The 17,948-nt window shown below is 42.1% G+C and overlaps 1 protein-coding gene across 5 annotated transcripts in view; it reads right to left on the bottom strand.

Moving 5' to 3' along the window:
• Positions 1-17,948, bottom strand: part of ANKS1A (ankyrin repeat and sterile alpha motif domain containing 1A) — a 207,592-nt gene that overhangs the window by 92,072 nt on the left and 97,572 nt on the right. For all 5 annotated transcript variants that reach the window (XM_032141614.2, XM_058432144.1, XM_058432145.1 and 2 more), the window contains 7 exons: positions 14,867-15,163; positions 14,023-14,098; positions 13,636-13,737; positions 13,426-13,527; positions 11,579-11,775; positions 7,544-7,636; positions 2,671-2,791 (listed from right to left, as the gene is read on the bottom strand). In XM_032141614.2, the coding sequence (XP_031997505.1) occupies positions 2,671-2,791; positions 7,544-7,636; positions 11,579-11,775; positions 13,426-13,527; positions 13,636-13,737; positions 14,023-14,098; positions 14,867-15,163 (988 nt within the window). The remainder of the gene's footprint in view (positions 1-2,670; positions 2,792-7,543; positions 7,637-11,578; positions 11,776-13,425; positions 13,528-13,635; positions 13,738-14,022; positions 14,099-14,866; positions 15,164-17,948) is intronic.

The raw sequence follows: 17,948 nt of genomic DNA, 5'->3' as shown, positions 1-17,948 counted from the left end.
CAGGACTTTTTGTAGAAATCAACAAGCTGTGCACACTAAGAACTGGGTGTGGGGATGGGGAAGAAATCAATAAGCTGATTCTAAATGGGAAAGACAATGGAACTAGAATATCTAAAACAATTCTGAAAAAAGTAACAAAGTTGCAAAGACAATTCAATAGTGAAAGGAAGGTCTTTTTCAACAAATTGTGCAGAAATAATTGGATAGCCAGTTTGTAAAACAATGAAACTTGATCCATACCTCACACCATATACAAAAATTAACTCACAATTGATCATAGACTTAAATGTAAGACCTAAAGCTATAAAATTTTTAGCAAAAAAACATAGAAAAGATTGGTGGCAGGGCACAGTGGCTCACGCCTGTAATTCCAGCACTTTGGGAGGCCAAGGAGGGTGGATCATGAGGTCAAGAGATCGAGACCATCCTGGCCAACATGGTGAAACCCCAGCTCTACTAAAAATACAAAAATTAGCTGGGCATGGTGGCACGTGCCTGTAGTCTCAGCTACTCGGAAGGCTGAGGCAGGAGAATTGCTTGAACCCAGGAAGTGGAGGTTGCAGTGAGCCGAGATTGGACCACTGCACTCCAGCCTGGTGACAGAGCAAGACTCCGTCTTAAAAAAAAGATTAGTGACCTTATCCATTTTTTAAAAAAAGGATAAACTGAACTTCATCAAAATTAAGAATCACTTCTCTTCAAAAGACACTGTTAAGGGAACAAAAAGACAAGTCACAGATTGGGAGAAAACCACATATCTAATGAAGAATTTGTATGTAAAATATATAAAGAATTCACAACTCAATAATAAAACAATCTAATTTTTTTCAATGAGCAAAAATTTGAATAGACATTTAATTAGATATTAAGGATGGTAACTAATCACATTAATCAATGCTCAACATCATTAGATATTAGGAAAATGCAAATTAAATCCATAATGAACTAACATTGCGTATCTACTAGAATGGCTAAAATTTTTAAAACCTGACAATATTAAGTGCTAGGGATGATATATATAGCAAGTAGATGTATATCACTCTCGTACACTTCTGCTGGAAACGCAAAATGGTATAATCACTCTGGAAAATAGTTTGGTAGTTTCTTACAAAGTTAAACATATTATATATTTCATATAAAGTTAAACATCTATTGCTGGGATACCCAGCAATCCCATTCATAGGTACATATCTAAGTGAAATGAAAACTTCTGTTCACACAAAAATCTGTAAGTGAATGTTTATAGAGATTTGTAATTGCCAAAAACTGTAAATGACCCAAATATCCCTCAGCTAGAGAAGGGATAAACTGGGGTATATCCATGCAATGGGATACTAGCAATGAAAAGGAACAAATTATTGATATATGCAACGACATGGATGAATTTCAAATGTATTAGTGAAGTGAAAGGGGCCAGGCTCAAAAGGCTACAGATTGTATGATTCCATTTATATGACTGACATTCTGGAAAAGGCAAAACTATTGGGACAGACATCAGAGTAGTGGTTGTGAGAAATAAGGGAAGGGAGAGGGGTTGACTACAAAAGAACATGGAAAAATTTTGGGGATGAAACTGTTCTATATTTTTATTGTGATGGCAGTTATACAACTCCATCTGTCAAAATTCACAGAACTACACACCAAAAAGGATAAATTTTACTGTATCTAAATTATAACTTTTTTAAAAAGCTCCAAATGGAAACCATAAAATACAAAACAAAAAAAACACTATGAAAATGACCACAATGTCTGCATGCAAGAGAAAACCTTTTAAACAGGACCATTAAAAATAAAGTCTACAATGTCATACGCATATGCACACGTTCTCTTTGCCGCCCTCTACCCACTGACAGATCTCAGCAAAGGGCATTTCAAAGGAAACCATCTCATCCTCTGTTCTTACCTGAACCATGGAATGTCTTAGGGTTGAAAGAAGGTACGCATACCCCATGAAGGCCCTAATACCTGCAAGCTGTAGAGAGCTGGGAAAGGTCACAAGAGTTCCTTCAAACTGCACTGGGAACTGCATTGCCCCTTATCATTCTTCCTTAGAACAGGGGTTGACACAAATTCTCCAGCAGCGCACTCACCTCTGTTGTGACTGCACTTATATCGATGGGCTGGATCTCAGTACTGCAGCGCTCACTCCCTTACAGAGGAAACTGAATTTTGCAGAGGCAATGAAAGTAGGCCAAGGCGACAGAGCACTCTAGTTACAGGGTGGCAGCCAATCACGGGCCCCTCTCCAGGAGTGTCTCACTCTGAGGTCAGGACTCAAAAGCAGAGTCTGTGCCGTCAGCCTGAACCCAAAGGGACTGACTCGTTGAGCTTGTTTTTCCACAGCATTAACTTGAGGGTTTATGATTTGAGACCCCAAATCAATCTCTGCCGTGGCGCTGGTGGTCTCTCCTCCCACAGTTAGTGCCTAGTCTGACCTAACCTTTTCCTTGCTTCGCATACTGAAGGTGGCAGCCAACTCCAACCTAGAGCATATAGGTCAGGTATTGGAAATGAAAAGCCATAATGTACCCATCATCCCAGACCGTTGTGAAACCCAACAACCACAGCCCAAGGAATATCATAGTTACGACATCTTCCCCTTCCACTCAGGATCACAAACTTTAAAAATCCCTTTGGAGTTGGTTCTCACAGGAGTTGTGGGGAACGTACCTTTTGTTTTTCCATCCACCGACACCACTTTCTTTGTCTCTGCTGTTAACAACAGTTCATAAGGGTGTTCGTCTTCTTCCCGGGCTGCACTCCCATGAATCCTAGGTCTCATGGACAGAACCTAAGGGAGAGAAATATCCAGTGTATCTTGTGCATGTGGCTAATACCAAGACAGGCAGTGTGGAACAAATTCGAGATCATTGGCTCTTTTTGCATCAAAGAAGAAGAAAGGTGGAAAAGAGAAGGTGAATAATTCAAGTGTCACATAGAATCACAACTGCATTTCTGGATATATACCCGTACCTCTAATCTGAATGGCCTTTGATTAGAATACACCCCTTTCTGAGGATCACTTGAGCCTAGAAGTTTGAGGCTGCAGTGAACCAGGATTGTGCCACAGAACTCCAGCCTGGGTGACAGAACAAGATCCTGTCTCTAAGGAAAAACAAAAACAAAAAAACAAAAAACTCCCCTTTCTTTGATTTTAGTCTTCAAAAAATGCTAAATAAAATCCAAGATCCTTCCTTTCTTGCGTCTCCCATGCCTAGAGTGTTCTGCATCATCTCTTTTCTGAGGCTAATACTTGCCTTCATGCTCCATCATGAAGGCAGACCTCTTTCTCCATGTTTCTTTTCTAATATGCACATATGCTATCCAAAGACTGGAATCCTTCCCACCTCCTCAGGAGGAAACCAAAATGACTTCCAACTGACCCTCAACACTTGACGTTTACTAGAAACAAACTTGTCTGTAAGGCCATCTCTATTTTTGTGAGCTTTTCTTCAGAGGTCCTGAGGGTTATAGCGAAGGATATCCCCAAAACTGGATTCCTATAACCTTTATGATAACACAATTTTAAATTACTTCCACCAATCTCTGCTCTGAAGAGTCAAGTGGCTAGAAAGTTTGAATTACAGTGTGGAGGGGGAAAAGCAGCTGTCTACTGAGAAATTCCTAATCCAGGCAGTCAAGTGTCTCTGATGAAATAACGGAACCAGAGCTGGCTCCTACACCTGGCAACTGTAAGGCTTTGACCAGCTGAGGGCCTGATGGCCACAGCGTGTCTTGGTACCAGAATAGCCACGCTTTCCCTCGAATCAAGCTGTAGACACCAATTAGTGCTACAGCCACTCTGTGAGAGAGAATGGATATCCTTGCTTTAGAGGATAATTCTGGCCCAGTTGTCCTAAGAATCCAATCTGTTTCACAGGCAAAATAAGAAGAAAAAAAAGAATAAGCTAGTATTAAGACAAATCCTACTTATTAGAACAGCAAACCAAGGCTCAGGATCTCTTCTTGATCAGTTTGGCTAGGACAAGTAATGTATTACAAACAAGGGGGTGGGAGTGGAGGGGAATTCCCAATTCCAGCTAACAAATAATGCTACCCTAAAAATGTGATTCCTTGGCAAACACAGAGACTTCCTTCCTCTGACATGTCCCTCAGCCCACTGGAAATGCATCAGGTTTGTGGTTCATCGGGTTTTTGCTTCTCAAGGCATAGCTCACTGTGTTATGTGCCTAATGAGACAACAAGGACTCTAGTAGCCTCAGACTAAATGAGAAACTGCAGCTCCTGTCTGTTAACAAGGCTGCCACTCTAAAGGCAAAATGACAGTTTCCTTCCAAAATTCTGCTAAGCACAGCAGGAACCTCCACTTACAGCAAGCTACCTGGAAGTTAAAAGCTACTTCACTACAATGAGCCATTTACTCATATTACTTATTCCTTGCCTCTTCATAGGAACACAATTAAGGGAACAAACAGGGACCATTAAACAGTTCACACTGTGTCAACTTAATACCACAGGCATCATAGGCAGGAATTTGTGTTCTGCAGATTTACGCACCTACAGCTATCACTTACACAGAGCCCTGGAAATCTTATTCAGTGAGTGTTCTACACACAGGAAGAGCTCTCATATAGCCTCGGGCATGCTTCCTTCAGAGGTAGGTAATTGACAGCCTGGATGCCCAGCCTATAATATCCTTTCTTCTTACGCAGCAGAGGGTTGATGACTTCCATGTGGCAAATCAGGCCCACCAGACCTGCTTTCACTCTGTGCCTAGTTCTTGTGCAGGACAAATAGAGGCAGAGAACCATCAAATGCCAGAGCTGGAAGGGATCCTAACCATCACAGTAACAGCCAGAGAGCACCTGGTTCTGCTCTTTCATTTGTAGATGACAAACCTGGTTCCCAGAGAGGTCTGGGGACTTGTCCAAGGTTATACAGAAAGCTCACAACAGAGCCATGGGCATAAAAGTCAATTCCCTTGATTCTGGACCAGTTTGGCCTCATTTTCTTCTTTCATTTTTTTCTTCATCCAATTGCTCATACCCAGATGACAAGTAGAGTGATCATTTCTTCTTGGTGCTGGCTCCTACCAGCTATGGGATTAAAAATCCTCACAATAAAGCAATAAACTGCTTTTCTTTGAGCCTTCTTAGCTTCCACTCCAGAAGCCCTGTGTCATAGTCAATACGGCAATTAACTGATTTTCAACAGAAAGGATTCTGCTCTTTACTAAATTACTCCTTAATCTTTTTTTTCCCCCTTCCTCCAGGGCTGGCAATAAATCAAAGCCATATATATATATATATGTATATATGTATATATGTGTGTGTGTGTGTGTGTGTGTGTGTGTGTGTGTTTTCTGCTATGTGGAAAGCAACATTTCTGCTGCAGAGAAAAGCTATGAGCAGTCACCACCTAACAGTGACCAATGGAATGTCCAGTTGGGGTGTGGGAGCTTTCTGGGAAGAGATACTCCAGCAGCTGCAACTTCCATGAATATTTAGCACATCTGAGCACAGAGAAGACTACAGCCAGTCCTGATGCAGCTGGCAGCCCCTTCTGTGGGCAAAAACATCTACACAGCATGTGTATGTGCGTGAGTCTATGTGTCTAATGTTTTTAAGCCAGTTTCATGATCAGGTCATTAACCTGATAAGCACTCCTAGAGCTAGGTATACTCTGGCTTCCCCTAAAGGCTTCTATGAGTCATCTGACAATGACCAGGCTTAGGAATATGAATACAAATATTGGGGCAGATAGCTTGCCAAAGACAAAAGCCTAAGTTTGATGAAGTCAGTGTCTTCTGAGATATGATAGGGTCTAGGGTATTAAAGCTTTAACAGTATAAGGAAAGACAGTGAAAGACAACAAAGTCCAAAAAATATACATAATAGTACACTTTGAAGAAGACCATTCAGACTACAAACTACAGCATATGAACAAAATCTGCCTGGATCACATGCAGGCCATATCACCTCTATATTAAGGTACCTATAATCACCAGTAAATTAGCAAATTCAGTGTTTCACCATCTTCCAAATACTGACTATGCTGGTCCAACTGATCCAGAATTCCAGGCTATTCAGAAGCAAGTTTTAGAAAATGTATCTCAAACTCTCCCATCTAGGAGAGTAATATGAAGATTTTCCCCTTCTCTCTACCAGCCACCACTTCTTGACACTGTGTTATTGCCACATTGTATGCTTTAGAAAACCTTGGGAGAATAGAAAGTTCTGGGTATAATCCAGTGTTTCTTTAAGAGCCTTGCCCAAGCATTATGAATTTTAACTCAAGTCCTTGTTAAAGAGGGGCAGAAGGCATTTACAGAGAACCAGCCCCAACTGAATATGCTTATTATTAGGCTTCTCCTTGTTAAAAAAAAAAAAAAAAAAAAAAAAAAGGAGGGGGGTAATGAGACAAACTTCTATTTATATAAAAATATGGAAGGATTTACTACGTGCACTTGGATCTACTAGAAATGGGTTATTATCCAGAGGTGGTAATAACAGGCTGCAAATCTAGAAACCCTTAGATGAGACATTATAATAAGCATTTTGTAATTAAAGGAAAGAATTAAGGACAGAATTTGTACCTAGCATAGAAATCTTCCCCTATCTCCAACACTGACTTTTACATTTTTAAAAGAGCTTCCTTGTATTTAAACATTTTGTTAAACTAAAGCCATCCTTCTGGTTCCATGTGTTTATACTGAATAAAAGAACCTGCCATGGTCCGTGGCAATACTGTAAAAAATCATTAACTCTAACTTCTAGGGATAAAGTGATGAGAGTAATTAACTGTTTTATATTAGCTGATTTTTAAATTGGAGAATAGGGCATTGAATGAGCTACAAAATGACTAATAAAATTATGTAATATTTTCAATAAATATTCCATAGATATATTCTCCTAATGGCAGGAAGTGTTAGCAGAGCATTGTGAAGATGAAGGATTAAGGAAAACACAATTTTTTCACACTTCTAAGTGACTGAGTTATTTGCCTCATGATAACATTTCCTTTTCAAAAGGGTAGACTATTCTTTTCAAATCAACTTCTTTGATCTTCCAGCCCCGGCCATCCCACATAATTCCTATGTCTTTTCTAATTGAGTCTTCAGGGCTCAATTCATGTTTGTCCTGGTGTAGAGTCTTCATGTGAAATGAACAGGAAAAAATACAAAAACAGGAATAAGATGTTTGGGGCAGAGGCACTAAAGCTTGCTAATGAGGCACAGTCTAGGGAACAGTGATTAAAGGGAAGCTCTACATCTTGTATCAAAAGACAAGAGGCTTAAAAGCAAAAAGTGAGACTGTTCAGCTTATTGGAGCCAGGAGAAAAATGTACATTTTACTTTCCATGTGGTATGGCAGATCAATACTGGGCCTGTCTGTGAGAGCTATATTAAAATTCTTTGTGAGTTTGAAAGGTCTTATTCCAGATTACTAGTACACATAATACAAATTTATAATCCAAAGAGCTGAGGAGAAGATGAGAAAGCAAAGTCTTTTAAAGCACGCATTGATGCACTTTTCAACAAACTCAAATTTCAGCAATAGGGAATAAACCCACAACCCTCTACCTCGGAAGCTGTCAAGGGAAAATACTTCTTATCTATGCGGTCTTCTTCCTCTTCATCGGGCGGCGGCTTTGCTGGAGGTGGTGGACGTTCCCTCTGCAGAAGAGAAAAAAATAAATATTTTGCTATCTCTTTTTTCAAGTATCGAATTTTTTGGTTTGCCCTCATCTTAGCCCTTAGAAATGAAAAAGAATAATGTATGGAATTCCCCTGAGAGACTAAAGTCAAGGTTTAGTCTCTGAACAGATGAAGAACTCTGTGCATACATACACAATTCAATTAGCATGCTCTATGGTTTTTGATGTCTGTAGCAGAGATCATAAACACCTCTTTCGTATCCTAGACCACAGTGAGAAACGCCAGTACTGAGAACACATAACTGCCTTGTTAGAAAATTTCCTTCATAATACTGACATATAAAACTTTACCTTAGGAAAATCAGTGGCTCACTTTTCAGTCTACTCTAGAAAGAGCAAACACTGGATCAAAAGAAATCAACCTGTGAAATTTGTTCTAACAAATCAAAGTTACTGAGGAAGTAATGAGGAAAGTAATCAAGGACAAAAATGTTAATTCCTGTTGAAACGTTAACGCTCTGATACTGGTCTATTCCCACTTATTAGCAAAAAGCTCAAACTGTTCTCTTATCCTTGGTTGCCTCCTTCAATAGTAAGTATCATAGGAAACTCTATTTCATCTAAACCCATTTGAAAAAAACTTTTTTTTGAGACAGAGTCTCACTCTGTCGCCCAGGCTGGAGTGCAGTGGTGCGATCTCGGCTCACTGCAAGCTCTGCCTCCCAGGTTCATGCCATTCTCCTGCCTCAGCCTCCCGAGTAGCTGGGACTACAGGTGCCCGCCACCACACCTGGCTAATTTTTTGTATTTTTAGTAGAGACAGGGTTTCACCATGTTACCCAGGATGGTCTGACTCTCCTGACCTCGTGATCTACCCACCTTGGCCTCTCAAAGTGCTGGGATTACAGGCATGAGCCACTGTGCCCAGCCCATCTAAACCCATTTTTAAAAGGAAGGGCCATATAGTGAATATTTTAGGCTTTGCAGTCAATTCTGCCGTTATAATGCAAAAGTAGCCACAGATGATATGTAGATGAATGTGGCTGTGCTCCAATAAAACTTTATTTACAAAAACAGACACTTGTGGACTGTCGTTTGCCAACCCCTGCTCTAGAATAAGAAAGTCACTGAAGAGGTGACACAGGATAAGTTAGATCATGGGTAAACAATTTCAGGAATACACAGGATGATCCTGATGAAGGAAAACTGAAAGCTGAAGAGATATTTGCCATTGTACCTGCAGGGCCTTTAGCACTGTTTATATTCCAAAGCCCTGGTCATGCTTGAGAATCAGCGTTCCTACTAAAGGGAGTGGGGAACCCAAAACAAGAGCTGTCCTGCAGGCTCATTCCCTGGCTTGTAGGTTTGTTCACTGTGTTGTTAAAACAGGAGTATTTCAGAAAGTCAAAGCACAGAACGCTGAGTTATGCAAGAGCCCAAGCAAAATCTGCATGGAAAGATGTTTCTCATGTTTTAGGAGCTACCCACATTAGCATTTTGGCATCCATAATCTCTCTCTTAAAATGGGCTTCACTGCTCAGTATTCTATCTTGATAAGTCGGTCATTCCCATAGACCCTGGAACCAGATGGATGCCCAATGGCAACAACTTCAAAACAAGCCTGTATGCTCAAGCCAAACAAAGCTATTTACATCAGATGTCCCACTAAGTCCCACTTTCCCCACCCTTCTTTGCTCCAGAAGTGCAGGAACCTGGTCCCAGTGCCACCTTGTAAGGAAGAGAACAGCAAAAGGAGCAGACCTGTATCCATCACCAGTTAACTAACCCTGGGACAACCAAGTAACTGAGGGGGAAAAAAAAAACAAAAAGGAAACACAACAACAAAAAGAACTCATCCTAGAAGCCTTCCTAAGGCCAAAACAGCCTAGAAAGAACAATATGGAAGCTTTTCATGGAAGAAACAATCACCAGGGACACTGGAAGGAAAAAGAAATACCTGTGTCTCTTTTTTTCTAAGGTGAAAACTTTGGAGCAGGGCCTAGAAGTACAGCGGTGATTTACACATACCATCCATTGTATTTACCGAGAGGTAAACAGGCCCTTTGCCATAGTTAATTACCAAGGGCCAGGAAGACAGCACAGCCACAACATACACAAGTAAAAATGGCAAAGCATCCACCCGTTTCTGCTTAGGACCACAGGAGGGAGAGAAGGAGGCCACAAGGACAGCAGGAGGGAACAAAGAGACCTGTGTAAATCAATCACAGGAACTCATTCTCAGCTTTCTTCAGTAACCCCGAGCGGCTTCTTGCAAAGACTCCAGCGCCCCCTAATGGGCATCACCTATAAGTACCAATTAAAACACCACCTTCCTCCAAACCTGGATTTGCTTAATTGAGCTGTGCCTAAAAGCAAAATAAGTGAAAAAAACTAGCTGTCTATGGAAGCGCTACACTGGTGGTGCTCAGCACATGCGCTTGCTTTCACCGCTCACAAGGAGTTTTGTCACAGTCCTTGATAACACCCACTCTGGTGGACTACCACTAGACTGCAGGACTTTCCAAGATCCATACCAAAATGGTGTTTCAGGGCATAGCAGGGCACAGCAAGGAGCCTAATGAAAAAGAACACTCTAAGAACCATAAGGCCATTCCCAGGGCACACCTGCAAGAAACAAGGCTACCTGCAGCCAAAGGATCATCAAAATGGTCCCAAGCCAGATTCAGACCAAAAGGGAAAGGCCAGCCCCTCCAACAGGAAGAAATAACATAGGCCTGAAAATATGTCTCCAGATGGGGTTAGCACTAGGATCTCATTAGAGCAATGGTCAGTTTAGCTAATGGGCAGTGCTCCAAACCTCAAATTGTTGTGCCTGGCAGTGGAGGAAGGAGGGTCAGTGGGACCAGTGATTCAGGCCTACACTCCCAACATAACCCTAGGGGAGAAGCCAGGGGTAAGTTATCTTGAGAACAATGTACAAGACTAGAAGTAAAAGCAGGTACAGACTGTCTGACCTGCGATGGTACAATGTTTCAACCTTATCATCGTGGGAAAGCAATAAGCATTCAGTAGAAACTGTCCTTCCAGTACTCACACAACCATTCTGTTTTTCACTTTCAGTGCAGTATTCAATAAATTACATAAGCTATTCAACACTTTATTATAAAACAGCCTTTGTGTTAGATGATTTTGCCCAATTGTAGGCTCATGTAAGTATTCTGAGCACATTTAACCTAGGCTAGGCTAAGCTATGGTGTTTGGTAGGTTAGGTGTATTGCCTGCGTTTTTGACTTATGAGATTTTCAACTTACTATGGCTTTATCGGGATATAATCCCACTGTAAGTCAAGGAGGATCTGTACTAGAGAAAGAAACAGAAAGATGGGAAAGTGGACCTTGAGAAGGAAAAATTCAGAGTTGTTCTCATCCTATTATCTCAATGGCTAGAGGCATTATAATTAGATAAAATAGGAATGCCACAGACTAATAAATACAATGTTAAGCCCTGCTACAACCCTGTTGAATCCAGAACCTGCCTAAATCCAAACGGAGAATCCTTTCAGGGCAAGTGGATGGTGAGCATACACTCAGGACAGATAGAAACTCCTTTCAGTGAGCTTCTTTCACTGTATGTTTCTGTTTTTCAGAGAGAAAACAGACAATATACAGCAAAAATTCCAAAGACAGAAGCAACACTAAGGCTAAATAGAAATAAGATGCTTTAGTTTGCTCTAAGGCCAATGAAGTCACATAAAGATGCAAGCTGCTTATACTGAAACTAGAAAAAATGAAACTCTACCTCAGTGTGATCTGTATAGTTTTAGTACACTCAGCAAGAGAGACCCAGCAGAGCCCCATGAAGAAGAGGAGAACAAGTGGGCTCCAGGCCTCGGAAACATGAGCTGGTTCCAGGGATCACACTTCCCTTCCCCGTGCCCCATCACCTCACGGGCCAGCCAGCCAACACAGCCCCCAGGAGGTGTAAGCCCCAGGTCACATACAGGCCTCACTCCAGCAGGTTTCACTCCTGCTGCCTCAGCTTCCTTGTTCATGGAGTCTCGGTCAGATGATCGCCCACTGGCCATGCTGTCCAATGAATGGCAGGAGATGGCATTATACAGAGCTTCGTAGGGACCCTCTTCTTCAGCATTTGCATCAAAATCGATAATCAGTTCAGTCACTGCTTTCTCCACATCACCTGAGAGGAGGATGGAGGGCAAGAGAGTCACTAAAGGGGAGCAGAATCTCAGGTTCCAACCACTGCAGCAACCCAAAGCCTCTTTAGTCACCCACGCTCACGAACACTAACCCAGAGCTAGAAAATGATTACTTTGTTCCACGGACAAGAATACATATAGTTTCAGCTGTTCTTTATACCCTGAGATCTAAACAGATTTTTCTTTAATATGAAAAACCATTGACATCTATAAGGGATACCTCCCAAGACCTTTATAAAGTCCCAAAATACCTCAATACCATAATGACATAAACTTAATCCATAAGATATAGCAAGGTGTAACTGAAAAACTTAAGTTACCCTTTACATTCTTTAATAAGAGCCTCCACATGCTCAAGCAAAATAGAGGACGGCAAAGGCTTTCTGAGCTGGAGGCCCGTGCAGCTGTTAGCTTGGCCTGTTAGATAACTATCAGCCTCGGAGCACCTGCAATCCAAACGTGTGACTCTGCAAAGTTACCAACTGTTAGAGCCCAGGCAACTCTGGGTCACCTGTAAATAATCAAAACCATAAATGTAAAATCCTTGAAGAGGTCAGTGAACTACTAATCCCATTACTAGCAGATTATGAGGTCAAGAAAAAAAGTGCATGTGGGAGGAAGACGAGGACTCCACAGTACAGAGAGCTGGGCACCCTTTAGCCCTTATCGCCCTGCACTCCTCTGGGAAATCCCTTTCCCTTTTTCATTTTTAGCTTTGTTCTGTTTTTCTAGCCTTCTTTATTGTGATCTATATTTGGGGAAAGGTGTCAATCTTTATTCTATCTTTGTATTCATCATATCAAGGACCCAAAAGGCTGCTAAATGCATCTGAAAAGGTGGATCCTGACTACTGATAGTTAGGCTGGACTCCATAAGCTCCCATCCAGACCACATTTGTTGCTCATATGATATATTATCAAAATTTGCCATGTACCCACCTACCAATCAGATGATACTCATTAAATATTGGCCAGGCACGGTGGCTCACGCCTGTAATCCCGGAACTTTGGGAAGCTGAGGCAGGCAAATCACGAGGTCAGGAGTTCGAGACCAGCCTGGCCAACATGGTGAAACCCTGTCTCTACTAAAAATACAAAAAAAATTTAGCTGGTCACAGTGGGAGGTGCCTGCAATCCCAGGTACTCGGGAGGCTGAGGAGAATCGCTTGAACCCGGGAGGCAGAGGTTGCAGTGAGCCAAGATCACGCCACTGCACTCCAGCCTGGATGACAGAGTGACACTCCATCTCAAAAAAAAAAAAAAATTTATTATTCGTCAACTATGTACAAGGCACTAGGTTGTGATTGTGTGTTAGAAAAAGAAGGTTTCACTGAGATTTGAATTTATCTTGAGATGATCCTCTCTACTACACATCCCAGAATAGATCTCACAGAGCCAACTGGAAAAGTGGAGGCTAAAATAAAGTAGGAAAGAAGAGGCCCACAGTCAAAAGCATAAACTAAGTCCAATAAAACTTCACATAGTAGTTGGCAAAAAATGAACTGAATATAAACTAAGTACTCACAACCCCCCAAAATTATTATTTAAATCAAGATTTTTCCATTCTGCCCACGAATGTTCAACTCTTTCCAAGCTGAGCACCCCTTTACTGATAGGGGAGAGTTACCTTACCCTGAGACTTCTGTGATATGGAGTCCATACTGGAGATGAGAGGTGGCTGGGGTGGGGGGGTTTTATCTACTTCTTTTGTACTTCTTTTTCCAGTCATGTGATCTACATGGAAAGAGTAAAAAAAAAAATAAAAAGTGCTGCACCAAATACAAATGGCTTGGTTCAATTCGTGTGTCCCCTGGTCACCCAGACAGGGAGAAAGGATGATACCTTCAATTAATGCTGCTATTTGCTGGCTCTTTTGAGAAGGCAGTTCCCGAACAGTGTCTAGGGCAGTCAGTCCATGGTTATCTTTTATGTTGACGTCAATTCCTAGAAAGGCACACCAGGTGGACCAGGGGAGTGAGCATTTTCAAGCCAGCCTCCAAAAGGGTCGAATTTTAGGACATTTAAGGCTGTCAGCAGCATGGCCAACATTTTTCATCCAGAGCCATTTAATCCAGCTATTCAAGAACAGTTTACACACTTGTAATCAACCAGTGGAGATACACATACATTGAGTTCAAACACAGCCAGCAAAAATCCCCCTAGGGGACTAGGGAGAAACAATCCCAACCCTGGCATGCTGTGTAGACAAGAGCGCTGCCGACCTCTCACCTGCAGCCAGCAGGATTTGCACCACATCGGTCTTGCCAAACAAAGCAGCCTCATGCAAAGCACTGCCCATCTCCGTCTGGAAAGCAAACGAGAGCGCAGAGCGGGATGTCATCAGAACAGTTTGGTGCGGCTTCACATGACAAAGGGGACACAGACAAGAAGGGACACAAAATAAAACAAACTACACAAAGCCCTCTGTCATTATCTTTCCAGCTTTTCTTGTGTGGATTCCAAAACCACGATTGTGGCCCATACACCAAGGCCATGGCTGTGCCACCAGCAGGCCACGTGTGAACAACTGAACAGTTACTCTTAGAGCCATCTACTGGTGAAATGCCTCAGAACTCTACCTTCCTGGGTGGAAGGAGTAATGAGAAGAAAAGTACAAGAGAAACACCCTCACTTCAAATGCGGTTTGGTCAACACAAAACCTAAGGAATTATTCATCTGAATGGGAAAGGCTAACAAAGAAAGGAAATGTGGCATTTCTTGCTGGCATCATCAAGCTGATGAGACTTTGGAGGCGCTAAATGGTGGCAGTGGGAACACATGGATAGGAAGATAATGAAACTTTTCTGGTTTTGAGAGCCAGTCCATAAGCACATCTTTTCAGGGTTTAATGACTACGGATTACCCCCTGAAAAGAAACAAAAAAATAATAGACTCGTTGAGGAGTTCATTTGTTTTTAAAGTGTCACATTAAAATGAGTCAGCAAATGGAAGCATTTGAAACATGATGTGAAACGTGCTAAATAAAGAGCACAGCCCAGCAGCATGGTCCTTGTGCCTTCTGTAAAATGACTGAGTCTCTTGAGATTGGAGGAGCCCCCACCCACCCTGCTACCTGGTAGTTGCTGTCCATGCCAGCATCGAGGAGGACCTGGACCACGGCTTTGTGGCCATTCCTTGCTGCCAAGTGCAGAGGGGTGTGCTTCTTAGTGTTGCAGCTCAAGAGGTTGGGGTGTGCATTAAGGAGCATTTTCACCACCTCCAGTCGCCCGTACAGTGCTGCCAGGTCCAAAGGGGTCTCGAATTTATTGTTGCGCATGGTGGGGTCCGTCAGTTCCTCTAAGAGCACCTTCACCACCTCTGTGTGGCCATACTGCGCTGCACAATGCAGGGCCGTCTCGTTGTCATTGTTCTAAAGGGTTAACAAGCGATCACATCAGAAAGGTGACTGGCAGACGGGCACCTGACTGGGACAACCACACATAAAACCACTGAAATTTAAATGAGAAAAATAGCAGCAACACTTGGGGGCTAATAAAAGTCAGAATCCAGGCATACTCCCCCACAAACAAGACTGACTGGTCTAATCAGTGACACCTTCCCCCAGTGACTGTGAGAGGGGAGAAGTCATTTCTTAAACACTGGCAATCCCCTGTGTGCCATGAAGGAAGGGTCTCCAGGTTGTAAGGAGAGTGAACAAGAAAATGTGGCAGGCATTTGGTGGAAGCTCTGGCAAGATGAATACCAATAATATCACTGCTATTATTTCAGTTTAAACTTCAAATGGTTTTACAATTTGTAGGCATTCAATCCTATCGTTCTGATTCTGCATTTGTCAACCATCCATTGCCTTACACATAAGCTTTTTAATAAAAGTTTTTCATCTGCATAGCTTCTTGCATGCAAATCAATGAGCCAACAGTGAAAGTAACAGAGCAGACTAAAAATCGCTCAAGGTATCAGCCAAAAGCCATTTCCAGGTAAAGGGGGCACTCGGGCTCAGTCACAGAGAAATAGGGGACCCTGACGCTGCACTGTGCCTACCCCAGGAGCCTGCACCAAGCAACGCATGCAGTATCTACTTCATTAAAATGGCAGCCAGCACAGGAAGATGTTTCTTATGTAAGAAAGAGGCAAATGCTAGCATGTTTTGTGTGAGAGGTGCAAAATATTCAAATGTAATATTGCTATCAATTCAAGCTCACAACCCACAGTCCTCTAATGCCAATTTTGTTTCAAACTAAAGACAGAATTTGGGATAAAATGGGAGAATTGTGTGCTTTATCAACCACCAGAGGCAAAATGTTAGTCATTCCAATTATGCTCTTTTACTACTGACAATGTCTAATTAGAGCAGAAATAAAGTAAGTCCCATGACCTCTCCTTTTTGAGAAGCACTGATGAAAATAATTCTCCCACAAGATTTTGAGATTCCTAAATTTATCCAGGAGGCTTCTGCTACTTTTGGGACAGAAAGCTCAAGAGGGGGTTTGTCAGTTAAGTCAATATTGTGCACCTTTCAGTGGTCAAAAGGTCAAAATGTTTCTGCAATTGCTTTAATTCTATTAATGAGACTAAAAGTAATGGATTAGGAGTTACCCAAACATGCATATGCAATTCCATCTGCTTTTGATCTGGCATTTGACTGCATCATTTTTTCCAACTATACCAAGTATACCAGAAAGATCCACAGCTGCTGGGAGCAAGTCCCCAGAAGGTGAGAACGATGGCAAAGAAAAATTTTTAAATGAAATAAAGACAGAAAAAGTAGTAGCAGGACACATGCAAAGATAAATGCACACAAATAAACAGAGGATGCAGACAAAGCTGCACTGAGCTCAAACACGACTCAAGGAGAGCAGCTGCCAGGAAAGTGTCAACAGCCTTCGCTGGCCAGAGGATACAGCCAGCCTGCCAGCCACAGCCTCCTATGATATGACTGGGCCCTGAAGGGCAAATTCCATGTAACCTAAAAGTCTGGAGGAAGGGGAAATGCTAGGCAGAAAGCAAGTCTTTGAGGTCCTCCCTGTGCCAAACAAACCTTTTAGGATACCCATTTGGAAGGCCCTATTAAGCTATGGCATGAGTTTCCTAAGCAAACTTAAGAGCTGTCCCTTCAGTTTCTTTCTTTTTTAACCCAACATTTCTCTGGTTGATTATCACTTTCTCTTGATGAACCAACACCTACATTAACAAAAACTCACAGGATCTTTCTGTGGAGTAATTCTGGGGCAGAGTAGTAACCCAAAGAAGTTTAAAAGGATTCTCCAGGTTGTGCATCTCAAGATGAGTATGACAGAAAGAGCCAAGAAAGTCAGCTTATTCTTATTAAAACTCCAATCCAGAAAAACTATTTACTCTGAAGCAAATACTATTGTCTCTCTTATATCCAAGTTGTCTCTCGACAACCAGAATAAATTGTCCTTGATTTTATAAAAAGTATGCCATTAGGGCTAAAGAACTGTAAAAGTCTAAACCATCTAGCAAAGAAAAAAAAACAAAAAAACAAAAAAACTTTTCTCTATTTCTTCTTTGCCAGAATGAAAGCAGCTCTTACAAAGCTACCCTGCTAAAGGCAAGGTCATAATCACTACTGGCAAATTTCCTGCCTCATGTTAAAAATGGTCTAACCACATCTCTGCAGAAAGTTACACTCACAGTCACAGTATAGGGAGCATCTTACTTAGGTTTCAGTCATGCCAGACATGGTCTGGTAACTATAATACCCAAGTTTATTATATCTATGGTGGTGACCACATCCATCACTGACACAAGCCATCACAATAAGCTCTTATTACTGTAGGCTTTTTGCGCCTGACAACTATCAGGGCAAGAACTATCAGTGATTCTCAAACTGGCTTCATTTTGGAATTACATGGGAGCTTAAAAATAACTAGTAGGGGCCGGACGCGGTGGCTCACACCTGTAGTCCCAGCACTTTGGAAGGCCGAGGCAGGCGGATCACGAGGTCATGAGATCGAGACCATCCTGGCTAACACAGTGAAACCCCGTCTCCACTAAAAATACAAAAAATTACCCAGGCATGGTGGCGGGCGCCTGTAGTCCCAGCTTCTCGGGAGGCTGAGGCAGGAGAATGGTGTGAACCCAGGAGGCGGAGGTTGCAGTGAGCCGAGATCGCGCCACTGTACTCCAGCCTGGGCGACAGAGCGAGACTCCGTCTCAAAAAAACAAACAAA

This window comes from Hylobates moloch, unplaced genomic scaffold, assembly GCF_009828535.3.
Source record: "Hylobates moloch isolate HMO894 unplaced genomic scaffold, HMol_V3 SCAFFOLD_20, whole genome shotgun sequence".
Lineage (NCBI taxonomy): Eukaryota > Metazoa > Chordata > Mammalia > Primates > Hylobatidae > Hylobates > Hylobates moloch.
This window is presented reverse-complemented; position numbering and strand designations above follow the sequence as displayed.